General features: G+C 28.1%; 1 protein-coding gene across 1 annotated transcript in view; it reads left to right on the forward strand.

The window, feature by feature from the left end:
- The first annotated feature begins 305 nt into the window (after positions 1–305).
- Positions 306–24,709, forward strand: part of LOC129976604 (neuropeptide F-like) — a 49,839-nt gene continuing 25,435 nt past the window's right edge. The window contains exon 1 of the mRNA XM_056090252.1: positions 306–608. Within this exon, the coding sequence (XP_055946227.1) occupies positions 430–608 (179 nt within the window). The 5' untranslated portion in view covers positions 306–429. The remainder of the gene's footprint in view (positions 609–24,709) is intronic.

Consider the following 24,709-nt stretch of genomic DNA (forward strand, 5'->3'; position numbering starts at 1 on the left):
TCCACACAATATCTCCCTCTTAGGCTCGAATAAAAGCTTAAATACCTGTTTATGTAAATAATCCTCCGTCATTTTCCGAAACCACCTTGCCAGCATTCCGTCCCGCCTATGCATTTCTATTGATCTCGTCACGTTCCCCTTACTTTCGACCAATAAGAGCTCCCCCTCACTTACGTAGGCCTGTAAAGTCGGCTTACCATTGGCCGAGAGAGGGGCGCTTGCAATTTGGGTATACATTCCTTTTGTTTTATAGCCGCATGGCACATAAATATCACAGTTTCCTCTCCAATAATTCACTCCTTTAATCGGCTCCCCGCTGTCACCGTTTTCATCACGAGCTCGGCTTCCCATATCTCTGCTTTCACAGTCTTGCTTTAGTGCATTGCTGAGTAGCTAGCTTTACAGTCATCTCTCTCTCTCTCTCTCCAGATGATGGGAAAATTCAGTATTATTCTTTTCACGATCACGGTGGTCGCGATTTTGATCGTCGTCACACTGCCAGAGAGTGGAAAAGCCAATCCAAGTCTCGAGGACGGGATCAACGTAGCGGAGGCCATACGCTATCTGGAGAAACTTGACAAATATTACTCGCAGATTGCGAGACCAAGGTATGATATTTATTTCTATAAAAATTCCAATCTGAATCTTTTTTCCACTCGGGGCTCAACGAAAAAGTTCAGCCTATGCCTTTATTTGAAATTATTTTTAAATGTTCTTGTTTTAGAAGAATGATTATTTTGTTTCAAGTCCATTTAAAAATGTGTAAATTTGTATCATGTTTTGAAAATACAAAAAATTATCAAAGTAATAAATCTTTAAATACTTGAGTAACAGTTCCAATATTTTAGGTCTCTTTATATAAAACATGCTAAATTAAAAAATAACGAACAAATGTCATTATTATTATAACATTTGATACATTTTAAAAATTCCTTATTTGTGTATAAGATTCTATATGTTTAAAGAAATCTAAAATGCTCTAACTGAAGTGATAGAATAAGAATTAAATTACTAATCTATTAAAGATATGATCATTTAAACATGATATATTAGCCAAATATGTAGTCCAAAAATTTCAAAAATCCAGTTATTACGGTATATATTCTATGATTTTTATTTTTTTTTTATACTCTTCTTATACTTATTTAAATAATATGCACATTCAAAAGCTTGAAAAAATACAAAGGAAAAAAATCAAAAGTTATATATTTAAGATTTTGTGTTATTCCGTTGTAATGTGGGATTGTCCGTTTAATCGAAATATTAGTGGCATAGCATATGATTACTAAAGATAAAGTAATAAAGCTATTCTATAATAAAAGTTTTGAAAATGATTTCCTGAAAATATCTCAAACAAAATATTTCACTATGGTATATTCTAGAATACTACTCATCACATAACTGAATTTAATGTCTTGCAGATATTGCTGTCACAAGTAAATTGCCATTTTATTCAAAACTGTTTTCATAACGTTTCTTGTGAAGATTTATGAATTTTGTATATTTCCTTATGATATATTCTAGAAAATGATATGATCATTATGATATATTCTTTTCTTGGTTAAATTTATTTCAAAACTGAATGTCTCCATTATAAATACTCTTGCATATTTTCTCTCCTTTCATTCGTCCTTCTTTTTTTATATTTTCGATTGTATGAAGCGAATAAAGATAAAGTATTGTAATCCTTATAAAAACCTTCCTAAATCACGAAAAACACATTTTTAAATTGATATCTATCCGTCTGTCTGGAAAAATAGCTCTTTGAGCTAGACGAATGAAATTTGGTATATGGCCATTACAAATATTTAATATATGGACATAACAAATTTGTAATTTCTGTCAAAATTCGAACTAAATCCGTTAAGGGTTTGTCTGTCTATGGGTCTGTACTTCCGTATGCATGTAAGAAGGCATCCAAAATATATATTTGATTTTCTGTAACTTGGCAGTAACTGCTAGTGATTAATCGCTAAAAGAGTTGTAACACTTCGGATGCCATATTCACGCCAAAGATCGATATTTCGTAACTATTGCTGTCACACACCAGTGCCAACTCTCTTTTCTATATTGCTTAGTACATAACTCTCATATGTGAGATTCTAAAAATAAAAATATCCGCACTCGAAGTAATCACAACCTCAGCACAGGTCTATAATTTTGTCCATAGAGAATGAGATATATGGTCTTTAGTTGAGAGTACGCAATTACCATTTGATTGGCGCAGTATGGCCAAATGTGGCTTTTGCGCCAATAAACCACTCAAACCAACCAAACCTTGAGAGAATGCAAGAAAGCTTTGGGTACACCAATATCTCTGATTTCTTTGTATAAAACTTTCCAAAATTAAAGGTGGATTCATATTCTGTTAATATTATAAATTAAAATTTCTGGGAAACCGAACTTCACTCAGCATGTTTTTGTTGTTTTGTTTGTAAAATTGTGTTTTTTGGAGAAAATATTTCAATACGAATCACATAATGATTATATGTGAAATTTTTTCAATATTACCTAGACATGAACTGGTCATTTAAATAAAAAAAGAATGTACTTATTTTAACATGTTATTTGAAACAATCTGTTATATTACAATATTCATTTTACAGTTTATTATTACATTTTTGAACTTGCACTCAGTTTTAACATGGTGCAATAGGGTCCGGGATGACGCTATATGACATTGTCAGCATGATAGCAGACAGAAAAAGGCTCTAATAATTAGTTATAAAAAATGTGTAAAATTACATTTTGTCAGTAAAGACACCTATATATATATATATATATATATAAACTTAAAAAGCAAAAAGATTAAATATAAATTTATCAATAAAAAATAAAGCAAAGAGCGCAACTTGGATCGAGGACCCTTAACACGTGCGTCATTCATGTTATTCTAACCCTTATACAGCTATGCTCACACTTCGACGCTGAAGTTAAATATACTCATTCTGATAGTTAGTTATAAAAAAAATTGTTTTTTATGTCAAATCACATTTTTTCAGGTAAAACACTTTTATAAATAAGTTTAAAAAGAAAAGAAAAAGCCTTATCTAAATAGGAAATATGATCCAAATCGTTAAAGTCGTTTCCGAGATACACGAAATAAATAAATAAATTTATATATATATATATATATATACAAAAATTATTCGATTAGTTATAAGTATAATTCGATATTTTGATTTTCTATATTTTTATTTCAGCCACTTAAAATTAATATATGCAAAATAGTTGCCATTCTGGATACAAGAACCGGAGAAAAGTTTTAGTAAATCAGATGTCAATATTTTTATTTTGCCTAACTAGAAGCCATTATATGTTGCTTTTCTTTGATAAGTACTATTTACTGATGCGAACAAAGAAATGAAAAAAAAATAATAAATAATCCGCGTTTGTATAATTCCTTTTTTTTTCTAATACTCACCAATGGATTTAAAATGTGAAAATTGCACGTTTTAATTTGATGTATTTCATTTGAGATCAGAAGATTTTGAAAAGAAATTTCAAATTGCAATTTATACAAGGTATGAAAAACGATCAAAAGTTTAAAAAAAGGAAATAAAATAACAAAATATAAATATAATCAGTTACATGGAAACACTTTTGATTCGTTGATTTTTCTCGAAAGGGTGGAGGTGTCTTTCTCTTTCTCTCTCGATAAAAAAACATTTCGAGGCTTTCATCAGCACAAATCATTTTGTGAAAAATATGCTTGAAGAAACAGAAATTAATCGTTCATCTAACATTTGAAAGCTATAACTATTTAAATTTTTATTTTCTACAAATGAAATTAAAGGAAAAAAATCTAATTTTTATTAATTTTGAAACAGAAATAGATCATTTGAAACACTTTATTCATTTTGTTGGCACTACAATGCGATTGTGGTTACAATAATTTATTGCAAATGCATTAGAATAGTCTTTTTTATATACTTCCATATAACAATGCTTAATTCCTTCCATAATCTTTATTCAGAAAATGCAAATAAATTTTAAAATATCTTATCCAAAATCATATAACTTTGGAATTTACTGAGAGAATTAAGAACAAAAATCTATTAAAGTAGCATACAGCAAATGACCTTCCCATTATTTTGTTCGAAAAAGTGTAAAGTAAATAGATATGTAACTCCGCAAATATTAATTCGGTAAAGATATTTAAAAGCTTCATATCTTCCAATCCTACTACCTAGAAATTAATATTCAAACGTTGGCGAACATTTGATTTTTAAATAAGATGATAAATATACATTTCATGTGTAACAGAAAATTAAAATTTATTATTAATTTCATTGAAAGGGAATATGCAATATTAAGATTGTTTGGTTCACTTTTTGAAATAACTATCGCTTTGAGGGTTGTAAATTCCTTCTGGCTTTAGCTTTTGCACTGCTGCAAATCTCTGCGTTGTAAATATTCCTCATCTTTGAGGAAGGATGACTATAATAGAGTAAAAGACGCTTTTGTTGAAAATTACGCTTTGCTTTCAAACACAATCATTGTAATGAGGGGAAAAAAAAGCTAAAAATTGAAATAAACGTTTTATTATAGAGCTATGCAAAAATATCCATTAGTTTAAAAAAGATTGCAATTATATTTGCAAATTTTTATACATTATTTCGAATTTTTTCTTATATAAAGCTAGTCAACGTCTCTTTTTTAATTATTACAATTATAAGCATATAGTTCAAATCAAGAAAAATAAAGCTCGTATTTTTCTATATGAATAAAAAACAATAACTCCCTTTTGGCAGACGATTAAATAGTTTGACTTTAATGATTTTCCAATTTTTTTCAATGTAGAGAAATATTATGAAATCTTGAAATCAGGATTAGATATAATTTAATCAAATATTAAAATAATATATTGTCATTAATATCACTAAAATGCATAAAATTTCAAAATTCTAATTAGTTAAGAAATGAGTAAAAATTGATCATAAACATGCAGGTAATGAACATGAAACAAGTCAGGTTTTTTAAAAAAAATGCATTAAAACAAATGGATTCGTCGTCATCAAACGATAATCTAGAAAACAAATGAAAAATAAACGTTTCCATTTTAGCTAATGTATGTATCGTTTTATAACAAAATTATCCCAAATGTGCTTTTCTAATAGATATATGATAGAGTTAGCTTCCCATTAATCATAATTCAAATATGAACGATTTGATGTGATATGATATACTTTTAATAATAAAAGCCAAGAAATACTATTTTAATAATTCTATTTACTAAAAAAAATATCATTTTGAAAAATGCAAAAATATAATATAGTTCACATGAATATATTTTAAGAAATGAAAAATAATAATCAAGCTAACAGAAATGCATTTTTTTAGATTAGATGGAGGTTAATGCTAAATCCATAAATGAAGCTATAATTTACATAAAAAATTATAGTGTTTAAATGTTTTCAACAAAAGTATGTTTAATTTAGAATTTTCTCGGATATTTAATTATGAAGATTTATGTACACTAGTTAGTCTCTTAGAAGATAAGTGCGAGAGAAGAAAAAACTATTTGCGTAATAATTTCTCTTTTTTATTTCTTTTTTCTTTTTTGTTTCTTTATTATATGAAATAAGTGATAAAAAATATTTAATTCCATAATAACTTGTATAGCATATTTTTTTAATGTACTGATTCACATTTTTGGATTAAAAAAAAGATTATTTAGGCAGAGGATTTTTTAAAAAAAACATGTGTTTACATTTTTTTATCTAGTTCTAAAAATATTTAAACTTCCTTAGAGTTTAATAGATTACAAATTTAAAGAAAATCAATTATATCATATTTGTAATATTGTTATTAACATTCGTCACCATTTTTAATCAACAAATCAATACTGCGGGATCATAAGAACAAAGAAAATCCTTTACATCTTAATCATCTTTCTACTATTGTTCAGTTTCATTTCATATGATTAAAACCTCAAGACTTTTAATAGGTACGAATACTTACATCAACTATAGAATCTTATAACTTTAAACAAGCAATTCTTGAATATACAGGGTGTTGCCGCATTCGACCGACAAATTCAGAGGAGTGATAGTAGGCATCAAGAGTGTAAAAAAATTCCCACACAACATGGGGTCCCAAACGACGTTTAGTAGGGGAAAATCGTATAAATATAGGGAGTCGAAGAACTGTTGAAAACTGTAAAAAATTAATAAAAAAAATAACAAATGGTGTTTTAGCTATGAATTTCTTTTAAGTGAAAGCGCATTCTTAAAAGTTTTTGGTGGCAACATGCGGATTTGATGATCTAGGGGGGCGTAAATTACTGAAAACGAAAAAGTAGTTTAGAACCCATATTTGCAAAAATATTAAAACCTGAAGAAAAATAAAAGCTTGAAAATGTAAGAAATTTTATTTTCTATAATTTGATTAAGCGTGTAGCGTGAGAACTGCTGAGTTTTAAAGATATTCAAGAAAAACTAAATGGGAACCAGGAAACATCGCTGCAACATCAGTACCGATGTTCGCAGAGAGCGTTATCATGTTCGAAAGATAAATTCAGAACAAAGAAAATAGGCACTAAGCTGGTGAAAAATTACAAGAAAACATAGGGTCGCAGGTAACGTTTATTCATTGAAAATCGCAAAAACAGACGTCGAAAAGACATGAGCCTGGCGAAAAGAATGGCCCTATAAATGCGAGGTAATCGAGAAGAAACCTTCTCGTATGCAAATTTTTCATGCTTTTGAGTAAAATAAATGCAGAGAGCAAGTATTATTTAATGAGCATTGCAGAATTTATGGTCTTTAAACTTCATTCGCAAACAAGTCAGATTTCACAAATGCAACTAAAATGTGCTGGTGCTCCATGATGCATTAACGAAATGTTCTGGTATGCAATTGTCGGTGTTCCCTGCAGTAAATCAAGAACGTGCTGCAAGCAAACAAGCTGCATTGTACCGCTGAGGCGTTCGGGCAGAAGATAAGGTCCCCATAGATGATTCTGCCCAGATGTTAATATCAATTTGTGTGTACGTTCGACGAGATAATGATGTGTTGATTCACGAATGACCAAATATTCGCATTGTGCGTGTTGAAGACACCTTCTCTCGTAAAGCAGGCTTCATCTGAGAATAAAACTCTAGCAGAAAAGTATGCATCTTTTTGTGTGGCATCAAGCGTGTAAATTCCAGCCGATTTGCGTTTTTAATTGAAAAAAAACAAAAAAAAACATTACCTGTGGCCCTGTTTTCTGGTAATTTTTCAACTACTTAATACCTATTTTCCTTGCACGGGATTTATCTTAAACGACGCACGGAATTTATTTGACGACGCTCTCTGCAAACATCGGTACTGATGTTGCAGCGATGTTTTCTGATTCCCATTTTAGTTTTTCTTGAATATCTTTAAAACTCTCCAGTTTTTAAACTACAAGCTTATATCAAATTATAGAATATAAAATTCCTTACATTTTTAAGCTTTTATTTTTCTTCAAGTTTTAATATTTTTTGCAAATATGGGTTCTAAACTATTTTTTTTGTTTTCAGTAATTTACGACCCCCTAGATCATCAAATCCGCATGTTTCAACATGAAAAAAAAACTTTTAAGAATGTTCTTTCACTATAAAAAAATTCATCATTGAAACACCATTTATTATTTTTTTATTAATTTTTTTTTACAGTTTCCAACAGTTCTCCGATTCCCTATATTTTTGCGATTTTCCCTTACTAAACATCGTTTGCATCCCATTTTGTATGGAGATTCCTTATCCTCTTGATGCTTACTATCACCTCTCTGAATTTGTCGGTCGAATTCGGCAACACCCTGTATATAAATTTATTTCCTGTATCTCGGAGACTGCTCTAACGGTTTAGATCAAATGTTATAATTAGATAAGGGTTTGCTTTTTAAGTTTATCTATATAGATGTCTTTCATGAAGAAACGCGATTTTACACACAAAAAAATTATATCTAAATATTTACATGTTATATATTATAAATGAGCTGCATAATTGTATCACCGATGGAGTAGTGATTAGGTCTTCGGACTCCTATGCATTTTTCTCTTGTTCGTTCCTGCATTTCTAATTCATTTAGATTCCGCTTATAACTTTAAGCGAACCATAAAATCAAATTTTACAAAAAAGAAAAAAAAAAGACAGACTGCTGAGCGAAGCTCGGTCTCCCAGGTACTTATACTTTAACAACAAACTGAATATTTAATTATAAATATGAAAGTCAACTACGTTATTATATTTTGGGTTGAATGTTCTTTGCAAATACACTAACTCAAAAACTTTAATAGGTTAGGACACTTATATCCATAGAAATGAATTATTAATACCCACTGGAGAGTTGGCTAAAAACGTAAAGGAAGTCTTAAATATCGCCATACGTTTGATGTTACGATAGGGTTTCATTTCTTACGCATACAAACTCCAATATCTTTAATAGATGAGAACGCTTACATTCGCAGAAGAAAATTTTAGTCCTACACTAAATATTTCATTACAAATAAGGATAAAGTTAAATATGTCGCTATAAATTTGCTTTTACGGTTTCGATATCATTTCCCATGCAAACAAATTCTAGGTCGTTAACAGAAGACACGTATATCTGTACACCATAACCACAAAAATGTAATAAATGGACGGAACATTTTTACGTTCTGCTTAGCTATTAGTAAAAGCAATAAGAGAAGTCTTGCATTTATGTCCAACATTGATTATCAGACCGTAAGCAAACAACTCTGGAGGAAACAGTTTTTTTTTAGTTCATCCTGCTATTAAGGTTCTATTATAAGCAAATGAAGCTTATTTGCAGGGCATCTTCTAAGTGATAATATTTTATCACATTTTCACAAACTGTGTAATAGAATAGGTTTGATAGCTTCGCTTTAATTATAAAAAATCTTATATAATAATTTAGTTACCTAAGTGTTTGAAAAAATCTAAATTTGTCGTAATAGTTCCATCCGAAATATTAAAAATAAAAATAAGTTTTTAAACACACGTTTATACTAAAAAATTGTTAAGAATTATTAATTTAAAGCATGGAGGTGTAAAATTATACAATCGTGAAACGCCCATAGAATTATTCTAAGTACATGAAAAAATATCAATCAAATTTATACCATCTTTTTTAATTTTTATTTATTGCTTAGGAATTATTTTCTTGTATTATTGAAGGCCGTATTTCCTTATCGAATCATTTACAATACCAGGCACGTTTACAGTCTTTGTTTAGTATTAATGTTTTCCCCAATTTCACCATAAGATGGCGCCTCTCATGCGGAATCAAAATTTTGGTAAAACTTATAAATAAATGCAAAATCAGGTGCTAAAAATATTAAAATATTGTATTGTAAATGGAAATATACCAGTGCAAAATTTTGAAAACGAATTACAAAATTGCATGTTTATAAATAAGGAAGAAATTAAATCAAATAAAAGAATTTGAAAATAGCAATGGATAGATTGAGTGTTTTATCAGTTAGATGAGTTAAAAATATTAAAATATAAAATATAATTAAAAAAATATAAAAATATTAAATTCACGGTTAAAAATATTCTTAAAATCAAAGCTTCATCTCGCTTCCGAAAATTTTTTTGTCATTTAACACCAAAATTCAACAATAATTTTCAAAGAGTAATAATAGCTACTTTAACAGTCATGGGCTTTTGTTCCTTTTCGTCTTAGCAATAGGACCGTAGTTCAGATGAGAGAAATAAGAATTTTTTGGAGAGTAATGCGCTATTTCCCTTGCGACTTGGATATATACATACGGAAGTGATGTTTAAACAGTTCCTTAACTTCAGGAACTTCAACAGTTCCTTGAAAATTTAATTTCATTATTATTATTATAGTAGTTTCACCTTATTGAAGTGGTTTGCATGTTTTAAAAAATTAACAGTGGCAATTACTATAAAATAAAAGAAATGACTGCGGACTATAAGAGTTTTACTGATACCGCTCTTTTCTGTAGTTTTCTATAATGAATCCAACAACGTTCATTCCAGTCGGTATTAAAATCTCACCGATAAAAGAAAAGAAACAAAAAAAGTTAATCTGACAGCAACTCGGAGCATTGTCGAACAAATGGTCTGATGACCAAATCATAAAATAGTGAAGCATTTGAGTCCGCCAAATAAATATAGTAAATGCTTTTTTTGTATATTGTTCTTCTTAAAATAAATAAAAATCTTAGCTTGGAAATCCGTCACATTGACGGCACTTGAACGAAAAAGGAGAATTTGAGGCTTTGATAAGCTGACGTACGACTTTCTTCTTGTTGGAACTTTATAATAATTCATCATGAATTGTATAAATTGTGCAGAGAGAGAAGCAGGTTAAAATAATCTATATAATAAAATTTACTGATGTTTCTGCCTCTTCTAAGTCCTCAAAAGTCACGAGGAGTGCAAATATTAAGTAATAGCCGCTTTTGACAATGAGTCAATTAATGATCTCTAAAATGCTCAATTTTATATCGGTTGTTCTTATTAGCCCTGTTAACAAAAGTTTTTATATTTCAGATTTTGAAAGTAAATTTTTCATACTATTTTAGAAAACATTTTCTGCTGATTTTACTATCCATTTCCCTTAGTTTCTTTCAATTTACCTAAAAATCATGGAAGGTCTATACACACTGCTATTTCTAGCTTTTTAAAAATGTGAAGGAATTTCTAACTGGCATAGGGATAGCGCATCTTCACCGTGATCTGGGCGTCCCGCGTTCGAATCCCGGTTCGGGCATGGTTGTTCTTCATCTGTGTTCTATCTGTGAGGTGTGCGAATGTGCCCCCCTGTAAAAAGGGGTTGTGCAAGCGAATGTGTGTGTGTCATCTTCATATGAGCTAGAAGTCAGATTTCTGCCTTCGGGTGCTCAGGGGTCTTTACCCTCAGACGCTACTGCACCCCCTTTCCGTGGTAATGCGAACACGACATCATCATCTAAAAACAGTCTAAAATTTGGCGTTTTTCTTTATTTTAACAGAATTTCAAACATAAATTTAAATCTTTTAGAGATTCTTCTAGGAAGTAAGTAAATATATCGCTGGTTTTCCAGAAATCTGTTTTGCCAGAAATAATTTGTGTTACAGATAAATCATCGCTGCCATCATTAATACCAATCATTAATGCCATCGTGTTTCATACTTCATTATTTTTTCTGTTAATTTTCATGGTAATTTAGATTGTAAAAAAAAACCGAAAAAAATATCTACAACTTTAATAGTGACTTTTATTAATAACATTGACGTTCTTCCAGAATTCTTACGTTTTTTTTAATAGTATTCGTGATACATTTTACATTCGCTCAGAATGCTTACATATATTTATATTCCATTCGGAAAATATGCTTAAAATATGATCGTTAAAAGACCTTTTTATGACTTTTTAAAAATTGATTAAATATGGAAAAATATTTATGCGGCAAAAATTGGAATGATTAAAAAGCTAATTTTTGGAATTTTAAAATCATGTAAAAATTATTTTTTTTTACTGTAATAATTTCAAAATTTATTGCAGATAAGCCCAACATTTTGCTTAACTTTTAATTGGAATTCTAATTAAAATTCTGAAAAATTCGCTACCTAGATTCTCATTTCCACTTTCCCTTTATGTATGTCATAAGTTTGGTACTTTAAGTCAAACATTCTATTAGAGTGCCAACACATAAAAACAAATATTCGTCTTTATCATAAATAAATATAAAGATAAAAGATACGCAACAAACTTTAAATTCATAATAATGAAGATAAGAGATCCAAAACACCAACGCGTTTAGCCCATTGAAGGAAAAAAAAAGCGCATCATATTGTGAAAGGATACGAAACAGTCGACATAGATATTCACAATGGTTTAACTAGAATATAACGCACAAACCCATTATAGTAAAATGATAATGCATTATAATATTCTAATCAAGTTTCTTAGCTGTGATTATATTGTTGATGAATAAAAATGTGTGTAGCAAATTCAAACCATTTTCTGAAATATAAATATTTATGGCAAGAGAAATAAATCATAGTTTTAACTCCATTCACTTTCTAAATAATATATATATATCACCAGCTCAGTGTTGCTAAAAGTGAAAAATATTACCATATTTTTTGCTAATGAAATTTTAACTATCTTATTCATTGTTACAAATTTTCATCACTTTCTATCAATTTCATATACTTCAGTATTTGCGAGTAAAATTTGACGTAACAATACCATAAAGAATATTTACAGCAAAATTTAAAGTTATCACATAGCAAATTAGTATATATAGATATATAATATTTATAATGTAAAAGATATTCTTTTATATAAATATTGCAATATACAGAACATTTCTGTCATTGGCAATTTTATTTTAATGATGAAATGAAATATAAATAAGAAAAATCTGTCTATAATTCTCGAAAAATTACATATTGTTCCAAATGATTTTTAAAAAACACAAAAAGATACTTTACTCATAAATTATTAATTAACCAAAGTATAAGTAAGCTTTAAATATATTTGTGACAATTAATTAATTTGGTAATTTTTCATTAGTAAAAACATGAATATATATAATCTCTAGCAAAACTGAGTATATCAGCTACTTAATGATAAAATAAAGACAGCAATTATCATTACAATTTTCTATTTAAGCGTTCTCAACATATTTATTATGGAAAGCTTTTTTTTAATTATTATCATTTGAAAAATAAATCTAAAGAATAAAGTTCACGAATCTCGTTTTAGTGAAATAATATTAATTAAGAAATAATTGTAACTGAAAGTTAAATCTTTATTATTGTGACAAGAAAGAAATTATTAACATTCAATTTTCTCTCTGTTTTTGTCTCAGAGGAAAATCGGTTGCAATTGTAAGGGGAAAATATGATTAAATTGAATTTACATTCTAACTAAAATCTATTTTTATGAACAATAAAAATTATAAAAGCAAGTGAATTTGCAAAGAAGATAAATTTATTTTAATTATTTTTTCCTTTAATATAAAAGGCTCATAATAAAATGAGAATTTTTAACAAATATAATAAGTATCTGCAACAGAAATATTGCGAACAGCTACCTTAAAACTGTTAAGTGAAATGATTTAAAATTTTCTAAATTCAGTTCTAAATTTCTTTATAGATTATTCTAGAAGATTAAATTATAATTTTTTTTTAAAATTTCAGAATGAAAAAAATCGATTTAATATAATAAGTAAACAACGTGCAGATTACTTTTTAATGCAAACAAACACTGTTCTTTCAAAACTAGTATGAAACAGTTGTTCCGTGATTAAAATAAAATAAAAAAGCAAATTTGGAGATGAATTCGATTTTTTTTCCTAGAACGTACTGCTAGAAGTACCAGTGTCAAAAGGGCATATTTCTTGGTGACAATGTTTCCTTCATATTTGTTTAAAAATATCAAATTTTAAATGAAGGCTCCAAAGAAAACATTGATGAAATTGAAGGCTTCTCTTATTTTTTTTTTTTTTTTTTCTTTTTTGGTTTTGGAATAAGAGAGGATTGAGAAGGAAAATTTTAAGATAACTTTTATATTTCTAATGAAGAAACTATTTACTGCAAAATAAATTTCCAGACATCAAGAAAAGAAAACGTATCAATTTATTTCCTTATTATAAATTTTGTGAATGAAAACGAAGTAATTGTGAATTACAAATAAGCATAGAGCAAACACGGACATACAAAAGAAATCTTTTTAACATTCTAATGTGTTCGTTTTCCTGTCAAAAGTATATATCAGACATGACGCAATCTCTAAGAAAGCACGCAACTTGCAAGTGTCATATTTTAGTCATTTCGACGACTGATGAACCATTTCAACTACACTGATACATAAAATAGGGCTTAATATACGTTAAAAAGACTTGAAATTTTTTTAAACTAAATTTTATCATGTAACAGATGCTATGTGTATACCGTAACTAAATTAATCAGGCTTCACAGTCAGACTTCTGCTGATTATTATAGGGTAGCAAAATGGAATTAAAGTGGTGAACATTTCGGTGGACATCGTTGGAATTTAGAAATTTGACAAGTAGTTATCAGATGTGTGGCCATGGATACCAACTAGAAACGACAGGAAATTACCAGATGTACCCACTCGGATTATTAGAGTCGGAATAGTGCTTAAGTATGTTCCCTTAATCTCTCGTGATTTTGTCGAGATCACTGTCATTCCAAATTTTGGATGTAGCGTTAGATTATACATACAATATTTACCTCGTACTTTCGTCGGCCCAAGATAGTTTAATGGCTTCTTACATTTTCACATAAGAAGTGGATTTTGTGGATTTTCACATAAGAAGTATACAAAGAGAAAATTATTATGATCTTAAAAACTAAAAATTGAACATACTAAAAAAAAAAAAAAGAACTACAGGCATAAAATTTGGCTTGTGACCTTTTATAATAAATATATATATTTCTGCAAATAATGGGAGAAATTCATTAAGAGAAATCTGTCTGTTCATCCACTCCTGTTTTATGAACTATGAACATGATAAAAATGTTGATAACGAGATAAATGAAATATATATATGTGTGTGTGTGTGTGTGTGTGTGTGTGTGTGTGTGTGTGTGTGTGTGTGTGTGTGTGTGTGTGTGTGTGTGTGTGTGTGTGTGTGTGTGTGTGTGTGTGTTATTAGAATTAGATATTTGCCATATATTTAGATACTTGTTATTAAGATTATAGGTCTATATCATTTGAGTTCAAAAAATCTAAAGAATCGTCAAAGGATTTGTCGTCTGCATATTTACGGATAAATGAAAAGAATAGCTAAAAAAAATCACGCAACAATTCAGACAGATGAAATACGGTATTATTATTAACAATGTAAATTTGTGTCAAATTTTGTATCCCATCGGTGGGAAAGAAAATACTAAAAATCCATAATCAGTTACTATTTTTTTTTCTTTATACTGTGAAACAAAAAAATGCATATTATGTTAGTATATGAAAAGAAAGCTATTTAAACATTGAGAAAATCATTCAACAGAAAATAAAAATCAAGTTGTGATGGTTTAATCTCACTTGGTCCAGAAAATATAACCATCCTTTCTATTTTTCTTAGTCATGAGTCTTTGACTCGGCAGAAGGGATAATTATAGCATTTTTTATTACCAAAGTGAACTTAGAGGACCTTCGTAGCACCTATGAAAGAAGTCTAATTATTTGGGTTAGATTGATTTTCTATAAAATTTTGAAATAAAGTGGTTCACATTTGTGTTCCATTAGGATGGCAACCTCCTTCAAACAGCCTGGCCTCAGCAAGTAATTCGTTGCTAAAGGCATATATGCTTTCTTACTCTGATTTACCGTGAAAGAAATTCTAATGGCAATTGAAGAAGTAATATCCTTTAATGAACTCTTAACATAAGAATTTGAAAATATCTTTACAAACGAAGAGAAAGAGTTTCTTTCAGTTAATCTATATTTAATAAACGCCATAATATAATCTATTCATATATTTATAAATCTGTGAATTTCAGGAGGTAAATCAGAATAACAATTTTCTTTCATGAAAAAATTACTAACAATCAAAATTTATTAAAAATTATTTTTAGCACCAGTTAATAAAAGGCCGTCAATTCCTTTTTGAAATATGTCGAGAATACACAATTTAGAATAGCTGTGTATTCTAAACTGTGCACTCTCTACCTCTATTGTAATGAGGACAATAAGAAAGTATAAATCTTCATTTAAAAATTACTTTTCTCATAATTTTAGTGATTATATTTCAATAAGATCAAAATTTATAGCATGCCCTACTTTAAAATATAAAAATCATATTAAATTCATCTTTAAAATAAAAATATACTCATAGCAGCAAAAATCACTTACTCTTCCTAGTTCTACTTTTATAACATTTTTTATTTGCCTTTTTTTAATTAATTGCAGTCTATAATGTAAAATTATATGACTGGAAGACTGAAATAAAATTTTTAACTATCTTCTTAATATTTGATAACTAGTGTTTTCCAGTAGCGCGAAGTATTGGCTCTCTAATTGAACACCTTTTGAACATGTAGTGTCACATAACACCTTTCGTGTACATTCTATCTGCACGAATGGACAGACTAATAACTGAATTAAGATAATATCTTCTAAAATGAATCAAGAACGGAACGACGAGCCCAATAGTTTCTTATAAGCGATTCAATCTAAGTCACAAAAATCGGTTTCACCCGTGAAAGTTTATTCCTGTAAAAATTTGAAGCTTTCAACTTTTTGTGCGATTATTTGAAAAAGTAAAAAGTAACATTCTGGAAATTCTATTCTGGCCTTTCTCACATAATTTCTCAATATGGCACACTTTATGTTAAGCTTTCTTAATTAATTTAATGAGAATAATTCTATTCGTAATTTATATTAATGCTTCGTTTGGAAGCTGCGCGAGGATTATTTTAGAATGGACCTCGTCATTTTGAACCCAGATGTGATGATAAGGACGACATCTGAATGGACCTCCTTCTCCAAACTTCCACATTATATCAAGGGGAGTATGTTTGGTCACTAATGTTAAATTTAACGTCCACCAGGTTGCATAAGCCATGGGTCGGTAATGGAATTGGTTTTCAAGCGTACGTCACCGTTACCCATATATGAGTATAGAGTATACATTATGAATGCCTTACTTTGGATAGATTTGAATTAAAATATGATACAGATTTACAATTTTGACACCAATACTACATACAAAAGTACATTTATTTAACTCTTTACTTTTTTTTTAATTATTGTGCTCACATACACAAGAATAGATAGAGAGACAGACAGTCAATCAGATGATGAATTTGATTCAAATTATTAGTAAGACCTTTAATTTTGATGATTAAGACACACACCCAAATTCATCGATCTACTTCGATGCATTTTTGAGTTATTATGGTTATATGCAATTAGATGAACAGAGCAACAGATTTGCGTTTGATAGATTTATCCTAAATATTAGAAGAAATCCACAATTTTAGTATCAAACCTTACACCAAATACAATTTGATTAGCTTATTCCATTTCCAGTCTTAGAAAAGGAATTCGACAAAGTTCTCATGATTTACGTTCTGACAATTATAATAATTTCGCGTTCTATACTTCGTATAAGAGAAAGGGAAAATGTGTATTGTAGAATGGTGCAGACATCCTCGTTCAAACATTTATGTTTGAACCAGCATTTATGCTTTTTCTTAATTACTCAAATCAATTTCTGTGATTTTGATGCACTTCGTTTTATTCAATGCCCGAAATTATTTGTAAGATCCAAATAGGCTTATTAAAAACAGATCAGAGATTTCTGCAGTTTGGAAGTTTTATATGGTTGAAATATATCGAGGAATTTAAAATTTTTTTATAGATATTTTTATACTGATTTTTTTTTTTGTTGAGTTCCTGAAAAGTTTTGAAAAGTGAAATTCTTCACAAACAAAGAGGTTATATATACAAATAAATCTCTGTTATTATTGATTTAAATAAATCGATGACACTCTACACACCCTATATTAAATTTTGAGTTATCTTACACCACATACATCATTCGCGTCTTCTCTATAATTTAAAACCTAAGATTGCATTGGAAAACTAAACTTGGAATTTTTCTAGATCATATTGCATTCTGGTCAAAAGCAAATATCTTATTCATGAAATACAGTAATATATTTGCCTCTATTTCTTAGATTTTATTTTTCAAAACAAGTCTTTTTTTATAGTATTTTTGATATATCTCAATGCTAGAAGAAAGGCAAAGAGTTCAATCCATATATATATATCAATGATTTTTATCATTTAATATCAATGATTTATATAAACCAAAAGTAATTTTTAAGATTATTGTTCGTATTCATTTTCCAGAAAATGAAAAGGAAGAATGTACTCTAATTCTAATTTCCAAGAAGTAGTTTACAAAGTTTAAAGATTTCGAGCATGCAGAAACAAGTCATTTTCAGAATAAAATATGGAATCGGAGACGCTGAGGGAAAATATTATAAGGTTTTCTATCTTAGTAAATTAAATATTTAAAAGTACATCTTGTTTTATTTTTCATGGAATTTCAATAAACCTTCTTAAAGAAATCAGTTAAATATCCATCACACTATATTTTAAATCTTTCACAAACTTTATTATTTTTATAAATAATTTAAATTTTTCAAAATATTGCTTTATATTACAAAGAAGCCATTAAGAATTTGCTTCCATTATCGTTAATTATAATCATATAAGCGCTTTCAATTTTTCCAAATTTCAATAATAATTATGTTTATTGCGTCATTTATATACTCTTTTTTATTTAAAATAATGACTAAAACTAGTACTTAAACAACAAGTGAACAGTCTAGCTTAATTAAATCAAAGTTTCATTTTTAAACCACACCAATGCATTTTTGGCAATTGACATGGTTATATGAAATTGTTTTGTCTTAATTAATAGAAATTACTTTTCAAGTGGAATTTAGAGTAACCTTCTTTTTAATTGTCTGTCTTTTTCTTAAGAAGTAACTTTTATCACAAATTACAAAAACATTTTTATAAAAGTAGATATTATAAAAATATTTATATACCAGAAATGAATTTCTTAGACTTCTTTGATCTAGTCACGAACATTCCTGAATTCACAATAGAATATTTGATTTTAAGAAGACTTCCGGGTTGAAGAAACACTTTCAGAATTCAGATAAACATTCTAATATTTAAAAAAATACTTTCCAAATTGATTACAGCATATACATTTTGTTTCATTGTTTATTGGTAAAGGATATCTTATGTTTAGTGTCTGAACTAATTTAATTTCCGTCGGTTCTTTTTTTTTTTTTTTATTCTCTTCTGCTGCACTTTTTAAAAATTTGTACATTTAGATATTATTAGCATTTATTTATAAATATTAATATTTAAGTATTTTAATATTCATATGCTTTTTAAATTATTTTGAAAGAATTGATCATATAATTTTATCGAAAGTAGACTTAAAATTAGTTTAATTATTATAAAAAAGTATAATTAGTACAATTATTATAAAGAATGAAGATGTCTATCAGCATATTGTTCTGATTAAAAAGAGTAACAAATACTTTAATTAAAGTTATATGCAATATATATACATATTGTTACGAAATTTCCGGATTCGTTTGGATAGTGGAAGTTATATGGTGTGGAGAACGCTCAATCAGCAGGCGGCAGTAGAAAATAAAACAACGACGTTTATTTACACGAAGACTCACAGGACAGCACAAGGACGACAACTATATACAGCATAGAGAAGACAATTATCTTCAGCCGAGACGTGCACACAACGAGATTCTACTGCAGACAGTAGCGCACAGCTTAGTTCAGCACTAACTTGACTCCGTCGCTGCTCTGCTAATCTCTGGAAGACTCGTTCTTCACCGTCGATTCCGATTACCCTTGGCAGCTGCAGACTGCCTCCTTTTATAGGTCTCAGGAGGCGGGGCTAGAAGCCTCTCAAAAAATCATGAACTTTCAAGGTATATCTCGGTTTCCAATGGATGGAGCGGGAAAATTCTCGATGTTTCGGGTATAATCTATTTTGGCGCCAAAGTCACCAAATTTGTCGCCAAGCTCTGGGACCTCCGACCCGACACCCGGACTCCGTCCAATACCTATGACTGTAAAACAGTCTTTCTGATGATGGAAACAACTATGCTGGGAGGCAGCATCACAGATTCGTAACAATATATTGCATTTATATATATTGCATATGTTTGAATACATATGTTTCCCATTAGTAAAATGTTCGAATATTTGCCAAAATTTTATTCGGCATTTTCTATAAGAAGTAAGCGTACATGAGATAAGAAAAAGATATTAAATAATGGATATTAAATATAATTCTTTTGTAATTTAATTTAATTATAGACTATTAAAATACACGATTCGTTTTTTAGCATTATTTTTTCAACAGTTTTAGAAATTACGGAATGGAATCAACCTTTATAATTTTATAAAAGAATGCGAATTATAAGCTAATATCTTATATAATTTAAAACTTTTTCATTATAACTGATAAATTAAATTTTAATTTTTAAATTAGTTTTTATTTATAATCTTAATACATTTAGTAAGGCACTGTATAAAGAATTAAACACTCGAAACTTAATAACAATATTAATTTTATAGGAGATTAATAACAATATTAATTTTATAGGAGCCTTGACTCAAGAATCTTGAACAATTTTGCACTTTAGATCATCGCTTTTATTATTAAAATTCAAATTTAATACTAAGAAAATAATAAAATGTTATCAAAATATGCATATTCTGAATAGAAAAAGCTGCTTAGTATATAATTCCTTTTGTTTATTCAATATATTTTAACATTAAATTTAATTCCATTTAAAAAAGTTTCTCATCTTTTGTGCGTTTTCTTGGAAGATATTTTAAGTGTATTCTTATAATACAAGGAATGATTTGTTAGGCAAACAGCCACATTAAAAGATATTTTGAAAGGACCGCATAAATTTGAATGACTGCGGATAATGATGGCAATATATGATGTAACATTATGACCTTCAAACTTTCACGAGCTATCAAAATGCGAACAAATGACTCATCACAAGATTTTGCGGGTGCTAGGATCATATATATTGCTACATACACGGATCTTAAATCCGATCCAGAGCTATGATTATACGTTTCTAAATTCAGATTGGGCAGTAGAAATGAAGATTGTTTAATTGTCTAGATATAATGGATGAATAAGTAAAGAAGACTTGTTTAAATGAATATATATGTATAAATTTTCAATATAATTTTTCAGAAAAAATAAAAATGGTTTTCAACATATTTTTATAAGCGTACTAAATAACGGAAAATATTTTTTTTTTTCAAAAACTAGAAGCTGAAAATAATATAAAACAATTTGTTTATCAGTAATTTAGATGTGAAAGATGAAAAGTAAAAAAAAAAGAAACTGATTGCAATCAATACTTCAGCTTAAACGGAATTTTAATTAAATTCATATGAATTAATTTTTAAGGCAATTTTAGAAATTTTATTTCTTATATTTGAAGTAGCTTTATTTTCTCATAGAATTGTTCTCAGGAACTTAAGTTTTTATGTTTTTGTTTTGACTGACAGATTTTTGATTTCAAAAAATTATTATTGTTGTTTGACAATGGATTTTAAAACAATCTAACGCATTTTTTTTTTTTTTTTTTTTTTTGCGTATTCGTTAGGATGTGTTTAATTCGTCAAAATAGGGATGAGAGGAAAGATGAAATGAGGAGATGTTTACATTTAGCAATAACATAAATTCGGATTACTCGCAGACTGAATTAAAATAATACGATCAGAAAAGACACGGTATTCATATACACGTGGAAAAAAAAAGTATCTAATAGGGCGAAAATCAAGGTCAAAGAGTGGCGAAGAATTCCAGAAATGTTCTCATACTTCTGCGTCTCTCCCCTTAATGAGATAGAATCGTCGAAAAGTGGTCGTTTCAGAAAACTAAAACGAAAGTATATACCTTGAGGTACACAAATGAAAAAAGTGAATTAAAAAATCTTTTTATCAATAATTATTTTCTGCTTTTTAACCTTTAATATAATTTAAAAATTATTATTATAATTATTATGGAAATTATAATAATTATTACATACTTTTCTAAAATTCAATGCTATGTGTATCTATTGAAATCGAATCAAAATTGTATTGATAAGATAAATAATAGGTTCTCAAAATATTTAAATATTGTTTTATCATAAGGAATGCAAAACTGTAAAAAATTTTAGAATGTTAGTACATCAGAAGCTTTGTGAAACTACATTTTTACAATTCCACATTCTCAAATGTAAAAGAAATTAAATTAATCAAAGAAAAACATGTAAACAAAGAAAAAAATGATGTTCATTTTCATTTTTTTTTATTATTCTTCTAAACAACGAATGAATGCTTGAGTAACTGAATAACATGCGGCATTTAGCTATTAATCACTGTCATCTGATTGATGACATACAATTAACAGTGTATATTCGTTTTATACGCTTGAGGAGATATCGCTTGAATTCTTTAACTAGTTTAATCAGTTTAACAATTTGATTGCGCCACGCATGGACACGTTTACATCAACAATTTCAAAAATATGAAAAAAAGAGGAGAGAAATGTTTGATAGAAGTGTATTAGTTATTCGCTTGGCTCTTACTAAAATTTCACAGCTCAAAATGACGCTTCTACATCTGTCTTGCACAGTTAGTTATTGTCAACAGAGCGATTCCGTTCTCCCCTCTGGACATCTGGTCTTGTGGCATTTTTTAAGAAACTAAGGGTTGAGTTGTTGAATTGTCGGTGCTGCAGTGCCACCTTTCACTTTCTGAAGAATAGTATCTTTACTAGTCTTATGCAGAAAAGAATGAAATCGCAAGAAAAATCTAAGAGTAGTAATATTTTTAGGTAGACAATTGGTTGTTTAAAATAACATACTAGTGCTAAAAAAAAAATTTTAAGTATCAGAATTAGTATTTTAATTGTTATTTTTAAATCGATTGCTAAGTTCTTATAGAGCTGAGATTGTACTCGCGTTTGTCTTAAATTGGACCTTGATAGTTAATTGAAACTGAATATTCCTGTTTTATTTTTAGAGAAGCAGAAAAAAGAGCATAATCAGAAGTGAAGAATATATCAATCTGATAGAAAATTAAAATAAAATACAAGAAAATAAAAGTATAAACGCAAAATAAAAAATAGCAGCTCCTTGTAATGTTTTTAAAATATAGCCTATACGTGTGTTTATTGCTCTAATTTATATCAAAAACAACCTTGAAAGTATATTTTTTCCTATATTATATTAATTAAGTAATTTATTATGCAGTCTATATTCAGAAAAACTAATGTGAATTGCTATTAAGGTAATTTAAAATTTTTCATTTATGTAACTAGATAGAGAAAAACAAAGGTTGGATTTTTAAAAAAACTTATTTTATTGTTTAATTATGACTAGTCACCAGAATATTTACAACAACTTATCAATGTTTCTAGTAATTATAGAAACCTGATCAAAACATATTGAATAATAATTAAACCTCGTAGAATTTTTCTATAAAAAAATTAAAAGACCTTCAAAATAAAAAAAAATCATAGAAATAATAAAAAATGATATAATCAAACCGTAACGTATAGTAAAATGTGAATTTTTTTAATAATAAAAATCACAGTCAAAGTTTTGAAAACATTCTTTAAAAACCTAATGTTATTTGAAAAGTTAAAAGCATCTTTAAATGCCTCAAACAGCATATTATAACGTTTTTCATCCAACATCCTACGAATTATTTTTTTTTCTAAAATAAGAATCATTTTACATAATATTTAATAGTTCTTTAAATTTAAAATAACTTTTCAAATCAACTCAATTTTTGACACAACATATAATTTTTCAAATCAACCCATCGTTTAACACAACATATAAAATAAGAAAATAAAAAGCTTGGGATCTGTAGTTATATCTAAAGAAACGATAAATAAACATTTTAAATATTTAAAAAATTGTAACATCAACTATAAAATATTCTGATAACGATGACGAGGGTTTCAAAAGACTCTGTTTCATTAGAATTTTTTTTTCTTACCATTCATGTTATATGTAAATGTCTTTCAGCTTCTGTATTCGACCGTAGAAAAAAAAAGAAACCTCAAAAGTGATAACTTGAAAAATTATAATCAAATTAATTATTCACTAATTTGACATGAAACATATTTAATTGACAATCTGAGAATCGTGGGTTTGAAAATTCGTGCCATAGATAGCACAAAATATCTACTTTTAACGTTATCGACAATATTAGATTTATCGCACATAGTACGTTTAATTCTTAACCGAATTTCATCATCTAATTTCAAATGAAGGCAATTTTTTATTTGAATTTTGATATTTAATCACGAAAGAAATTCTTAATACAAAACATGTTTTCATTTACTTCTAAAACTTCTTAGTGTATTATTAACTTATTTTTTTACAAATATTATTCAAAAATATCAAATCCACGTGAAGTAATAGCAAACATTCGTAAAATATATTCTCCCATGTTTTCGTTTCAAATGTAATAACAAATTGATAGGAGGCTTTTAACTTACTGAATATTTAATAAGTACATTCCAAAACATTTTTAAATTTTAGGTGTAGGGATATCAAGATTTTTTTTCCAGCTATTTCTTTTCTCTCTTTATTAAATTTGGAATTTTTGGCAATAAATTTTTTATAAAATACGATAAAAATAGTCGGAGCCCTTTCAAAAAACATCTTAAAAAATTCCAATTTTATCGCTAAAAGAGAAAATAAAGTTTTAGAAGCTTTAAATGAATTAATCTCATGACAGTTTATAGCAGAGCTTTAATAACTTAAGCTTAAAAAATATTTTTTAAAAATGTTAATAAATCTATTTTTTCCTACGCAATTCTTAACATTTAAAATTTTTCGTCGTTTAAGACTATGAATAAATAACAAATTAAAAACAAACTTTAATACACAAGTTTCATAAATTTCACTTGCTATGAATTATGGATTCGAACATAAAATATCTTTAATTTTAAGAAAACTGTAACCATTTATATGATCTTGTTACATTTTTAGTAGAATCTTCCTTTAATTTCGATAGAAAGAATTTATCACAATAGCCCTGCCCTTTATTAGCTACATATATCAATTTATTCCTTTTGTGCCAGAAAAATACAAACCAAACCCAAACCAAATCCTTTCTTATAAGAAGTAGAATTTTTTTCTTTACTTTTTTATAA

The sequence above is a fragment of the Argiope bruennichi genome, chromosome 1 (assembly GCF_947563725.1).
Source record: "Argiope bruennichi chromosome 1, qqArgBrue1.1, whole genome shotgun sequence".
Classification (NCBI taxonomy): domain Eukaryota; kingdom Metazoa; phylum Arthropoda; class Arachnida; order Araneae; family Araneidae; genus Argiope; species Argiope bruennichi.